A 14,456-nucleotide genomic window follows, 5' to 3' on the forward strand; every position below is an offset into this window, starting at 1 on the left:
CTGTGGCAATAGTTTATAGTCAGAGATCATGTTTTTCCAAACAAAATCTACTAGGAAGGAGGTTTCATGCTGAAGAATGAAATGCAAATCATGTCTTAAAATTAAATATATGTGAAGACAACACTGAGTTTCAGTATTTACACAGAAGATGATGCGATTCAGTGCTACTTAAATGGTACACAGACAATTCTGCCCTCTCTTCTACCCTGAAGCAGTGGTTTATAAAGATTTATGAAGAAACAATACGTGACAGAGGAAGAACTCCCCAGAACAGAAACTGTACAAGGGCTGATGCAAGGGACCCACACATTCTGTAGAGAAGAACAGTTTGCAGTAGTGAGAGGAATTGGATCCACACAACTATTACAAGAAGTTTGGGTTATCACAGCACAGCATTGTGTCCAGATGCTACTACAAGCAGAAAGTTTCCAGTGCAAACTACAGCATCAACTAGACATCTGTCTTTTCTACCTCCTACAGGGACATTGCAGCAAGTTTCTATCTTTTGCCTGTTGCCAACTTGGACAAGATTTGTAAGAACTTGTTATCCTCTCCTCCAAAAGCTTCCTATGTCAAATGGCTCAGTGCGTTCAAAAATTGCTGAACAGCATCATAATTATGCTTAACTTGTGAAAAATACCACTTAAAAGCATGAGATTTAAGGCAGTAAAAAGTAAGTTTGAGGGTTTTAAACACCTTAAAAAAACCCCTGAAGTCTTTTTCATTTTGTTCAAGAGTCTTATTGGCAACAGAAAGACAAAACAATGCTCAAGAAGTTTCATGAAGGTACCTTAATGACTTTTCAAAAACGTAAGGCTTTACCCAACTGCTTTAGGACAACCTGAAGTCACTTCAGTACTTTGAGACAGAAAAGAAGTTTTCCCAGCTGGTAATATCTTTCATTAAACTTAAAGCCAGTTTTCTTTTTATTATTTTATTACACATAGGAAAGAACTACCACAAATACAACACAGAAAGACCTATACAGAAACAACATAAAAATCAACCATGGAGCTACAGTTTCACAAAATTTAGTCTTGCCTAACCAAGTAGAGGTTTCAGTCAAAGCAAGGCAATGCCTCTGGTTGTTCTGGATGCTGTGGCTTCAAATGGAAAGAAAATATGGTCAATTTATTAGGTATTCTAAAGAAGGAGTTGGAATCAGAAAAATAACTTGTTATACTACTGCTAAGGCAAGAGACCCTTCCAAAAACACCTGACTGTCATTGAAAAAAAAAACAGTCAAAAAGAAAAGTGTATTTAGGATGAGTGTTCAAGATCACTGCTCTGCAGATGAACACAAGTAGTTCCCTGCATACTGAACCTTAGAGCAAACAGATAACTGAAAACTCAAGTACCAGCTGTGCTGCAGAGTGTCAGACGCACTGCATGGAAACTAGCAGTAGATCTAAGAAATGGAGGTTTTTACTTTTATGGAACATCTCCCTCTACCCCATCACCCCGCCCCAACTCTCAGGTTATTCTACAGCTTATAGCCACAACAGAACATGGCCCAGTTCTTCTTTCCAACTCTTCCCCTTAACTCTGAATAGGGATAGGACTAGAAAGAAACTTTTTGACTGTTAGTCTCTACAGTCTGACTAGAGGAGCTCAGTACCTGACAAACTGTAACAAACAAACAAACAAAAATCAAATGCCTCTCTTACACACTTCTGCCATACAGAAACTAAAATACTGGTTTCAGGAAGTGTGTTTTTCAACATCTCAGTTCAATTTCTGTATATTACCATGGAAATAGTAATAGCCTAATCTTGAAAGGACAGAAGGAGGCTGACATGAAAAAAATGCAAGCTAAGTTTCCAGTACTCTGTTTATTTTTTTTTTGGGGGGGTGGGGTGGGGTGGTGTTTGTTTGTGTTGTGTGGGGTTTCTGACTACAGTTTAGCTAGCTTACATATTTTACTCTTGACTAGAAGGTTCGTGGATGTCCTTGAAGTAAACATCTCAGCTATATGAAATGTTATCTTTATATTGATCAAGATAAAAATAAATACACCTCTCTGCACAGGACGGATTAGTTAACAGGTACATACACGGAAATGGAAAATCCTTTCAAGAGAAAGGAAGATAGCTGACTTTAAAACCAGGTTAAGTTGCACAGCAGTTGATAATTTATTCAGAATAAAAAAAAACACTGGCAAAGTGATTAAAAGTTATCAGGAAAAACAAGATTCATAAAATATTTTTAAAGACCTTTTACAGTGAGACTAAACATGAGACACAAGCCGTGGTTTTATAACAGCCTATGGGTAGATAGCCTAACCAATACAAAGACTAATTTGTTTATTAAAGATGTAACAACTGTAACTTTGTTACAGCCTTCATCAGGCAAGGATCAACAAAGCTACATATTATAGAATCACAAAAGAAGGGCCATGTAAATCTCCAAGATTCAAACCCTTGGAAGTTCTGCCATCTTCTTCTGTAACATTGTTATCCCTATAAAATGGTAGGCTTAATCTTATCTAGTCTTCCTTTTCAGTTCAGAACAAACTGAAGAGCTTGATGTTTTAGTCTGAGTTACTTCTTGATGACCAAAGAAACAAGAAAACCAAGGCCAGTATTTCTTAGACATCAGTATTTTGCTCAAGGGAAAAGCAGTCACATCATCACCTGAAACTACACTATAATTAAGGAAAGTCAGACTTGTACCTAACATGTATCCCAAGTTCATTTTGGCAGAAGGATATTAACTGATCATTTTCTCTTTACAACAAAATGATACTAGTCTGCCAATCTATTAAGACTAATTACGCATGTTGGGATAACATGGTTTACCAATAACCAGCTGATTAAGGTATATGACTGTTAGCCACTGTCAGTAGTATTAAACATCACTTGAAACTCCATTCTTAAGAATGGATGCATGTAGAAATCCATACAACTGTAGCCCAAACTAACCTAAGTGTGTGCCGAGATGCTACATTTCTCAAGAGACTGCAGATGTCCAGAGCTATTGTTTTGGTGAAAGTGTCATGACAAGAGCAAAATATTCATTATAAAAATTACATTTTGTTATGCAGTTCTGACTACTTCCAAAGCTACTGTGCTACAGCATATGAATAAAACAACTTTTATTAACTAAATTGTCCATTAAAATCACTGACCATTGAAAAATGTAGTTGTTTTTCAATAACAACATTGTTTATACTTGAAATGAATATTCCCCTTCGAACATGACATCTCATTCCATATACAGTTAGATTTTTCAATAATTACCATTAAACATTTTAAATAGATTAAAACATAAATAATTAAAATTAATTTTACTTATTAAAAAGTAAGAATTGATTTATCCTAGCTTCATATGATTTTGGTACTGGTAGACAAGTACTCCATAATTTAAGTTACACTGAGGAAGCTACTGAAATCAGATTTTGAATATGCTTCTCACCGCCCACCCCCCCCCGGGTGGTAATGGAAGAACAAGAAGGTTGGCTTAGTGCAGATCTAAGCACCCTTTAAAAACAAAAAAACCAAACCAAACCAAAAACAAAACTAACAGGCTGATGAAGACATGCAGTATCATTCAGTTTGCTTGCTTGACATTTTCTGAACACAAAAGTTCAGCCAATTCATTTCCCTGCTCTATATGCTCTGATTTCTGATGATAGGGAATGAGAGAGGGGATGGCAAAACCTGATATTCTCAGAGAGCACACCTGTACTGATGAAATATTTTTATAAGACCACATACTCTAATAGGGAAATGCAGTTTTACTAACGTTCTTCTTTGAAGACTTAAGAACTTACATGTAATTCTTGAAGTTAATAGCATAGAAATGGCTCATTAGAAACCTGTTTCACCTCACGATTATGAGCAAAGTTGGTACTTGAAATGCTTCCCCTTCCCACTTTATCTAGAAGCAATGATGAAGTCATGCCTTGCTACTCACAGGTCAGGCAGAAAAGGCTTGTTTTACTGAGGCATTTTTACCAGGTTATTCTCCATAGACAATTTAGCTGAACAGGTAGATTGTGCATTCCTTATGCATCAAGTTCAGGAACAGTATATTGATACTTTATTTTTAAGCTACCATCACCAAGGAAAACGTTTGTTTTCACCAGCATTGTTTGTTGTTAAACTGCTTCTGGCACTATTTTGAGTTTCAGTTTAAGAAAATCCCACAACCAAAGCAATTTTGTCATTAGAAGATTAAATGCTTCTCCTATAATTACTCTGAAACATTTGAAAAGGATGCCAGCGCTGTAATATTTAGAACACTGTGGTTCTGCAACAATTCTCAGCTCAAGGCAACCTGAGAACAGTTTTAAGTGACCTTTCATGGCTTTGGAAAAAGTATGCTGAATTTCTATACTCCTCCCAACTATGCCCTCAGAATGCCAAGTAACACCCTATGAAGTAAAAAGCTAAGACAAACTCCTGCATTTTTTCTGTTTTTGTGGAAGATGGCTCAGTTCTTTGTACTTATCTTTTTACTGCAGATTCCATAGCTTGCAGCTTTTTTCTTTCAAGGTATTTGCTGCAGCTTGCTTGCCAATGAACATCCAGGGAAACACTGGATGTTATTAAAAAAAAAAAAGATCATGAAACCACCATCCTTCAGCTCCTTCAACTTCCACCCTTGGTATTTATATTTGCCAGTTTGCTTGTATATACTGTGGCTATTTTAAACCCTTTTCACCTTGTTACCACCTACAGGCATCCCTCCTTGCTTAGCTACACAACTCAGAGTTCTACTTCCACACATACTCACTATTACATTAACACAAGCAAGGAGACCCAGAGGTTACGTCTTGTCATGAAAATGCATTCTCTTTTGTTCAACAACATAAGTGTAATATTCTAGGACTTCAGGCTAAACACCTTCCCCTCCCTCAATAACTAGCATATGTGATAGAGATAATAGAAGACCATGAGTGGTATAAAGGTGAATCAGATAATTTAATTTTTCATAATACAGGAGTTTGAGAACATTAAATAAAAATGTGTCTTACACAACAATCAAGACAATTTATTGCTGACAAGCATTGAACATGTAAAAAATTTACATGGACTCAAAAAAGACAAATTCACAGAAGAAAAGAAATCCATCAAGGATTATTAAATATAAAAAAAAAAAAATCCCACTTCTGGCTCAGGAAGACCTGAGCTGCAGATCACTGAATGGTGGGATGAGTATCCGAGCAGATTATTCTTGTATGCATCACCTGGAGTCAGCATCAGACAGGGTCAGAAACACCTTTGACTCTTATATTCATAGAATCATAGAACAGTTTGGGTTGGAAGGGACCTTAAAGATCATCTAGTTCCACCCCCCCTGCCGTGGGCAGGGACACCTTCCACTAGACCAGGTTGCTCAAAGCCCCATCCAACCTGGCCTTGGACACTTCCAGGGATGGGGCATCCACAACTTCCCTGGGCAACCTGTTCTAGCATCTCATCACCATCTAGTAAAGAATTTCTTCCTTATGTTCAATCTAAACCTACCCTTTTTCAGTTTAAAACTGCTGCCCCTTGTCCTGTGACTACAGGCAAGCCTTGGTAAAAAGTATATCTCAGTCTTTCTTACAAGCTCCCTTTGTATATTCAAGGGCTGCAATAAGGTCTCCCCAGAGCCTTCTCTTCACCAGTCCGAACAACCCCAACTCTTTCAGCCTTTCTTCATAGGAGACATGTTCCAGCCCTCTGATTGTTTCCATGACCCTCCTCTGGACCCACTCTAACAGGTCCATGTCTGTCTTCTACTGGGGACCCCAGAACTGGACACAGTACTACAGATGGGGTCTCACAAGAGCAGAGGAGAGGGAGAGAATCACATCTTGAGCTGCTGGTCTGGCTTCTTTTTATGCAGCCCAGGATATGGTTGGCTTTCTGGGCTGCAAGTGCACATTGCTGGCTCGTATCCAATTTTTCATCTACCAATATCCCCAAGTCTTTCTCGGCAGGGCTGCTCTCAATCTCTTCATCCTCCAGTCTGTATTGATATTGGGGATTGCCCTGACACAGGTGCAGGACCTTGCACTTGGCCTTGTTGAACCTCATGAGGTTCACACGGGCCCACTTCTCAAGCTTGTTCAGGTCCCTCTGAATGGCATCTCATCCCTCAGGCGTGTCCACTGCACCACTCAGCTTGGTGTCATCTACAAACTTGCGGAGGGTGCGCTCAATCCCACTATGTCATTAATAAAGATACTGAACAGTACTGGTCCCACTACAGACCCCTGAGCGACACCAATGATTACTGATCTCTATTTGGAGATTGAGCCATTGACGGCAACTCTTTGGATGCGGCCATCCAGTCAATTCCTTATCCATCTAATAATCCATCCATAAAACCCATCTCTCTCCAAGGCTATTATATGGAACCGTGTCAAAGGCCTTACGTAAGTCACAGTAGATGATATCAACTGCTCTTCCCTTAACTACCAACACAGTCACTCCACTGCAGAAGACCACCACATTAGTCAGGCACGATTTGTCCTTTGTGAAGCCATGTTGGCTGTCTATAATCACCTCTCTGTCACCCATATGCCTTGACATAGCTTCTAGGAGGATTTGTTCCATGATCTTACCAGGCACAGAGGTGAGGTTGACTGGTTGGTAGTTCCCTGGGTCCTCCTTTTTACCCTTTTCAAAAACGGGTGTGATGTTTCCCTTTTGCCAGTCACTATTCCTGAGTTACATGCATTTAATCTTATGTATCATTTTATTCCTGTTTAAAGAATTTGGTAGAATGTTTCAAACTCCTCTGCAAAGTTTGAACCAGAATGATAGTAATATCTAAACAATATCTCCAGTCTTTGAACAGCAAGTCATAAAACTAGTGACTGTCACACAAGAAGAGTTACTAAAGAAGGAAAGGGAAGTGAAAGCCTTGAAGACAGGATGAAGTTGGATGCAGACAAATGAGAAAAGGCACAAGAAAGCAGGAGGAGAACTGGAGGTACTGGCACATTGTTTAACTACTAATAGTAGCGCAATGAAAGTAGCTGGTCAAAGAGAAAAATGCCTTAGTAACTTACATTACTACAGAGTATGAAACAGAAAGACAAGGGTCATTATGTTTTTAAAGTGCCCCAATAAGACCACTTGGTATTGGACTTCATTGTCATTAATAACTGTCTTAGAGTGCACAGCACATCCATGCAAAGGACTTAAAACTCTCTAGTTCCAGTATTGCCAGGCAACAAACTGTTCCACTGAACAGAAGTCATTCCTCCAGGTTATTTTGGTGGATGAACTCCAAATTCCCCATAATTCAGGCCATGTCACCACTCCTCTTAAACAAAATGGCTTGAACGTGAGTTGCAAGGTGATGGAATCTGGTGACTTTTGCCTAAAGCAACTAAGAAAGCTTGGACTAAGTATACATAAAATACAAGTAATATTTTTCACTATTTTTTTAGAACAAAAGTCTCTCATACACTTGGAACAAACACCTTCATCATGATGTAAGTAAATTACTTCAAGATGTATAATTAAGGTAGATACAAGTCTGATCTATTACTTTTTTTTTTTCCCCATAAGAAACGGGGAATTATTCTGAAAAGACATCATCTCCACCACCACCGCTAGATTCCCACTGACAGCAAAAACAATGAACAAGTTCAGAAAAAGCTGGCGACCTCTTCTGAAGGCTCCAGTGAAAGAAACCCTACAGGCAGAACACAAAACTTTTACAGGGAAGCCATTAATACTCAGTATTTCACAGTTTAACTGATCTGTTTTATCTCACCCCATATTCTTCAGCATCCACAAATGTTCACATTCTGTGCTATTCCCAAAACAAATATACTCCAAGCCCAATGTGTTGAGGGACAAAGAAACTTAGCCCACCAAAAGGAAACGGTTTTATGAACTATATATTTTTCTTAGAACCATCTAGTACTAAAACAAGTTCCTTCCACGTAGTCACTTATGTTGTCAATTAACACATCCGGACAAATAAAAGGGCCTGAAAATAAGCTTTAAAAAAAGGCATAAGATACCTTATTTTAAGAAGGGGATGGGGGGTGGGGGAGACAGGAATCCTTTGAACTTGCATCTACAGCTATCACAGCAGAAGCCTTGGAAAAAAGGCAAGGGAACTGTGCAGTACCTGCTTGTCCCCAAGCTCATAGGGGCTAAAATCAGGAAGTCACCACCTGTTAACACCAAAGGCTATCCCGTTCCACAGGGAATCATGTACAAAACAAAAATTCACACAGCACAGAAGCAGCGCAGTTTACTTTGTACAGAATTAGCTTGCTTAAAGGCCATGACAGGTACTGATCTCATAACAAGGCAGGTATTTCTAGATCCCTGAATGTTCAAGTAAACACAGTTACTTTTATGTAGTCCGTTGTGTGATTAGCTCTTAATTAAATAATTGTTTAAAGATCTGTTTTTAAGGCTCAGATACTTAGTTTCTATCTTCTCATCCAGCTTTCTTCTATACATTTAATTACTCCTTTGACTGACACTTTGTACATCTTCTCAGCAAAATTTCACAGAATCAGAGTGGTGTAGACTAGAAGGTACCTTTGGAGGTCATCTGGTCCAACCACCCTGCTCAACCAGGGCCACCTACAGCAGGTTGTCCAGAACAAAACAAACTTTTTTACTTTTTTGTCACAGCAAAAAAGTAATTTTCCTCTACATCAATGACATTGAATGAGTTCTCCCTCAGGCCAGAAAGTGAAAGGATGCAAGAACTTCTCTGCTTTGCCCTGCTTTTTGACCACACACAACATAAAACCTAAAGTGTGATACTTACCAAGAGCAATGTTTGAACTTTTAACTAAGAAACACAACAAAAAACCCCACACACATTTATTCATCTTCACTGGTTTACAGTAGAGCCTACACACCTTGGGACCAGAGACTTTGAGTAACAAAGGTTATAAGAAGCAGACCAAAATATAACATTTACCTGAAGATTTTAGTATTTTTCTTCCCAATGTGAAATTTGTCTCTTTTGGAATTTAGAATCCATTTGACCCAGGGCGGGGGGGAGAAGACTTTCCCAAAATAGTTCTATAGTTTAACATTTCCATAATATGGAATGGAAATTCTTTAAGCTAAGAATGTTTGTTATTTGCAGTTAATTAGAGTTCTGTTGCTTTACTATTTCATTTACTACTGAAAAACTAAGAAAAAGGTACCTAAATTACCTCATTGTAGAAACAACTAGGAAAATCAATGTTCATGGAACAGAAATACAACACAAATAAAAGAACAGTTATTTCAGACAAATACTCATTGCGTTTGGAAACTTAGCTGGCTTGATCAGTTGGGTTTGCTTGAAGGACAAAGTAACTTTTTTTTCCTAACAAAGTTAGAGCACCTGAATCAATGCATGGGTTGAGTCCTTCACTCAGTCTTTTCCCTGACACTTTCTGGACATCCTCCATACGGCTCATTTCTAACACCTACTTCTACTGCTCATTTGTAGCGAATGATCCACTTCTGGAGAGTTCAATTAATGTACAAAAGAGTTCACACCAACAAGCTTAGGTACTGCAGAAAAAGAATGGAAATATCAGTCTGCAGATGTTGAGGTAACTGAGCAGTTTTTTTTTTTTTTTTTTTTTTAAAAGGTTTCTTTGAACAATAGCAGCAAAAAAACATTTCAGATAAAAACTGGCAAATCCAAGGAAGTTAATAGCCCTGGTCAAGACAGCTTATTCCTTATAAGCAGCAAGCAAAGTTTAGATTTTACCATGTTTGTAATTTTCTATTTCATAACCCTTCTTTCCTTGAATACTTAATATAGCATTAAGGACTGCACATCACGCTCTTCACTCTCCTTTCCATGCTACCATGTCTCCCATTCCCAAAGTGTAGCATCAGGAAGTGTCACCGGAGAGAAGTAGAGATAAATTAGAGAAAGAAATTCTAACTAATCTCTCACATTCTCAAAGTTTGTTCTTTCTCCATAACCTCAAACCTTGGGAAACAGAAATAGTACCTTATATACGAAGGAATGGAGAAAAGGTTGGAGCATTCACTGCTGCTAGCATAAAATTTTAAGTGCTATGGGAACAGCCATGAGACCTACCTGGATTAAAAAAAAAAAAAAGTGGAGGGGAATTCAATGGTCACAAAGCTTAAGTTTAGTTAACATATGAACCCTGTATGACTAAGGCTTGGCTTCTCCAGGACCATACTTGTGACTCATTCCCCTTCTTTCATCCTCAGTTACAAATCTCAATCCCTTTATTTTCCAGAAGACATCACATATGAGCAGAGGAGCAGTCAAGATAACTGAGCAAGATGATATTCAGAATCTCTTGTTCTAATACCTATTAGTGTGTACTGAACAGCTGTACACTAGTAAGCAGTGCAGAAAGGTTCTTCCTGCACCCCCAAATCTAGGCTGTTCCCAAAGCAGGCTTCCTATGAAGAGACCTCTACCAAAGTAGGAACTTCTGTCTAACAACAGTAGTCAACCAGCACCTTCCCATCAAGAAAAAAAATTTTCCAAGGCAAATTGGACTGCAAGATATTGTAGCAGCTGGTCAGCTCCAGCTAACTAAAACTTCTTTTTGAACCATTACAGCTAAGCACAAGGTCAAGATTTTAATTTTGATTACCCAGATTAACATTTCTGTAATGCTCCTTAAGTCAGCCAGGTTTAGTGCATCCAACCCAGCTCTTAGTATTTCAACATGCCTTCAACATGCCATCAAGTGCTGAAGAGTACCATAGCAGATGAAATTCTCCCAATGGCAAATTTATTATCAAACTATGTTTAGTCTCCTCAAAAATGTTTCAACTAAAAGGAACAATCCTTCGCCCAGTTAAACATTTCTCATCTTAACATATGATTATTAAAAAAAACAGATTAAGAGTCAATATGATACTAACATTTGTTTATGCAGACTGGACAGTAGTTAAACATGAGTTTTTTCTTACAGTTTTATACTAAAAAACTGTGTCTATAGTCGGGTTGCTGTTAAGACAACAGTTTATTGTAACTACTACAACAGAAGACTTACTTGTATGAAATAAAACCAAGCTCATGTAAGCAGTTATCAAACTGGTAGAGAGAACCCCTAAATCAAGTTTTACCTGAAATGTTAGAAGTTTGCAAGTTTTACATATAGACTTGCCTTTCTGGGACACTGCAGAGACCTTGCACGAATTTACTTCAGAACTAAGCTCTGTTATCCAGCCTAGAGCCTTTTCATAGCTCCTTTCCCAACTATTAGACCAGCATAACCAAACAGGCATTTCATAATACATATCAAAAGTTCATCAGCAAGTACTGAGGTACAGTTACCAGTTGGTTTTGTTTTTTTAAAAAGACAAGTCACAGGAACCATGCTGTGTGCAAGCATACCTTATTCCACTCAATCTCTTTGCAGAAGTCAAACTTTTAAGGGAACAACTTTAGGAGCTAGTGCAGAATACAACAAACAGTTCCATACAAATGCATGCCATGACACAAGATATCCCAGTTCACACACTGTCACTTCTCTCATCCTACATCCCCCATGCAGAGATTAGGAATATTGCTTGTTATTTTTTTAAACGTGTCAAAGCTCTAACAGTAAAGTCTCACATTCACTCCCAAAGCCTACAAGTCTTTAATGAGAACAGGATCATTTAAGGACAGTTTATCAAATACAAACAGTTCCCTTCCAATTGACGCAACTGGTAATATTAGCTCAATGTTTAGGAGAAGTGTCAGTTATTTTAAAATCTGAATTTTAGTGATAAGTATAAGGTATTTCTTAGGAGAAATGTCAGTTATTTTAAAATCTGAATTTTAAAATCTGAATTTTAGTGATAAGTATAAGGTATTTCCTCACAGTTAAGGGTTTAATGTTTATTACAGAAAATCCTGAAAAAAGTATTAATTTAAAACTGTCTGGTATTCTTGCAATAGTAAAAAAAAAAAAACAACCCAAACAAAAGCAAAACAAACCCAAAACTTTGTCAGACCACTCACCCGCAACACTGGTAATGGTAACAGGAACTCCTTGAACTTGAACACCTGCAGCACCCAGGTTGGCAACACTTACTGTTTGAAGATTAGGTACTGAAGCAAGCTGGGCAGCGTTCAGAGTGATGGGGGTACCAGCAACAGCCACTGGTGCAATCTGGGCAATGGTTGTGCCACCACTTGAAGACACAGGGGTAATGGTTAGTTGTTGGGGTAACCCAGCATTTTGAACTTGAAGATTTGAAAGGCTTTGCAGATTCTGAACCTGTACAGTTTGCCAGCTGATCTGCCCTGATGGTGTTAAAGTTGGAGCCCTGATGAGCACCTGAGTTGGACTCACTGCCTGCAGCTGAACATTCTGCAAAGGCTGCTGCTGGATGGTCTGTATAGTCTGCCCTGACTGGAGCTGAAATGACTGCGGAGGAATGGCCTGAATAATCTGCTGTTGAGGCTGCTGGATCTGTATCTGCTGCAGAATAGGCTGACCTACGATTTGGACCTGCTGAAGGGAACCTGACTGATCCTGGACGTTCTGTAGTCCATTGGACTGAAGCTGACTGGAGCTCTGGGCTTCAGAGTCTGTAGCAGTTGTTTGAGGTTCTTCAGTCGTCTGCTCGGAACTGCTGCCTGCTGTGCTTGTGTACGGGCCTGTTTCTGCAGAGCTTACTAGCGTGTCGCTGCTAGTTAGAGATGTTGAGGCAGTGGTCGTAGAGGTGGAAGATGAGGAAGGAGACTCTGGCATTGTACTAACGGAGGCAGAAGTGACAGGCGTAGATGCTAGCTGATTCCCGTTGGAAACTCCGCTCTCAGTAGACTGGCCAACTTGACCCGAACCTCCTCCAGCTGCCACGTTGTTTATCACAGGCAATGCTAGGGTTACCCCACCAATGTTTATAGGTAATGTTGTTACAACTTGTGCCTGAGTACCAGGAATAGTTTGCAGTTGCAGTGGTATGGAAACACCAGGCCTAATTTGGACTGGAACTGTCTGATTTGCTAGGTTTTGAGCAATAACATTCCCCGAAGCTGTCCTGTTTGCAGTTGTGAGGATAGCTTGATTATTCCCTGCAGGAATAAGCTGAATTTGACCCTGTATGTCTTGTAGACCAGTAGCATTAGATGGATTGATTTGAAGTTGTTGACCTTCTGTTGTCTGAATCTGTGGGATCACTTGGTATTGGACACTACCGCTTGGATTTTGTACTTGAATGACTTGGAATTGTCCAGGGGTTGTTGCAGAAGAATTGCCCGATTTGGTTTTTGAAGGAGACGTACTTCCATTGTTACTGCTGGAGGGACTTGCTGCACTTGAGGCGACAGAAGATCCTTGTTGAGCAACATTATTTTCTTTTGAAGCAGAAGGAGCAGCAGCAACAAGCTGCCAAGCGTTTCCAGCAAGCTGAGTTGTTACCAATTCTAACTGCTGTGGCTGATTCTGAAGCTGCACCAAACCTTGATTTGGATCTATAATAATCTGCTGCTGTCCAGTTCCTTGATTCTCACCAGGAGTTCCGATTTTGCTGCAAGTGGCTGCTAGCAAAGCGAGAGGTGAAGGCTGAGAATCCTATCCATAAAAAGAGAAAACAGAACAGATTCAGGAGAAGAGCATGAGTATGAACCATCAGAAGTAAGCATTAAGGTTTACACAGGAAGCAGAAAAAAAAAAAAGTGCTTCTGCACAGAGACCAATGATACAGCTCTGAATAAGGAAGTATGTATTTCTGTAAATAATCTTTAAATATAAAGCCCTCGATTATCAATGAATATGTGACAGCCAGGACCTCAACTGCATCCTCAATCCAGTCTTTTTTTTCCCCCCCTAAAATAAAGAAAAATTTCAAAAATGCTTCTATGACATGGAAAGCAGCTGATCACTGCAAAATGCAATCAGAAAAAACATATCCAGGCAGTAAAAATATTGCACCCAACCAACTATGTTTCATCCAACCCAAAGAAAGATGCCCTGAGCAGGAAATGCTGTTAGCTGAACATTTCATTTTAAATGCTAATAGTTTGGGCACTTCCCTATTCGGGTGTGTGTGCTTTACCTGTGAGCCTCCAGTTTTCCCTTTTTTATTATTATTGTTGTTATTCTCTGCCTCGGGAGATTTCTCTCCCTCTGTGGGCATAGTTTCCTCCTTCTTTTGATCTGCAAAAATATCAAGTGTAACAGGTTAATTATTCACCTTCATTTATACAATAACAAAACCTACAAGCACATCCTTTTTGGTTCCCAGCTTGTCGCCTTTACCTCTCCATAAAAACAACAGCGCAAATCATTATTACAAAAGAACGAGTCCTAAGAAACGTGGTTTGAAACCCAACCCATGGGGGCTGGAGAGTTAACACCCAGAAAGGGGAGGTTTGGTTTCCTCTCCCAGAGACAGCAGGAAAAAACCACCCACAACCCTCCTCCTCCTCCTGCCCCCTAAAGCATCTTTGGGGGGGCAGGAGGAGGGTTGTGCATGGGAGGGAAAGAGGGAGGAAAAGAGGAATGAAGGAGGGAGGGATGTGCACGGAGGGAGGGTTAGCGAAGAAAGGGG

At 39.4% G+C, this 14,456-nt stretch overlaps 1 protein-coding gene across 1 annotated transcript in view; it reads right to left on the reverse strand.

Annotated features, from left to right (window-relative positions):
• Positions 1 to 14,060, reverse strand: part of SP4 (Sp4 transcription factor) — a 26,044-nt gene extending 11,984 nt beyond the window's left edge. Inside the window, exons 1-2 of the mRNA XM_009282052.2 lie at positions 13,962 to 14,060; positions 11,920 to 13,477 (exon numbers count right to left, since the gene is read on the reverse strand). Coding sequence (XP_009280327.1) covers positions 11,920 to 13,477; positions 13,962 to 14,042 — 1,639 coding nt within the window. The 5' untranslated portion in view covers positions 14,043 to 14,060. The remainder of the gene's footprint in view (positions 1 to 11,919; positions 13,478 to 13,961) is intronic.
• Positions 14,061 to 14,456: the final 396 nt, after the last annotated feature.

This window comes from Aptenodytes forsteri, unplaced genomic scaffold (genome assembly GCF_000699145.1).
Source record: "Aptenodytes forsteri isolate BGI_AS27 unplaced genomic scaffold, ASM69914v1 Scaffold164, whole genome shotgun sequence".
Lineage (NCBI taxonomy): Eukaryota > Metazoa > Chordata > Aves > Sphenisciformes > Spheniscidae > Aptenodytes > Aptenodytes forsteri.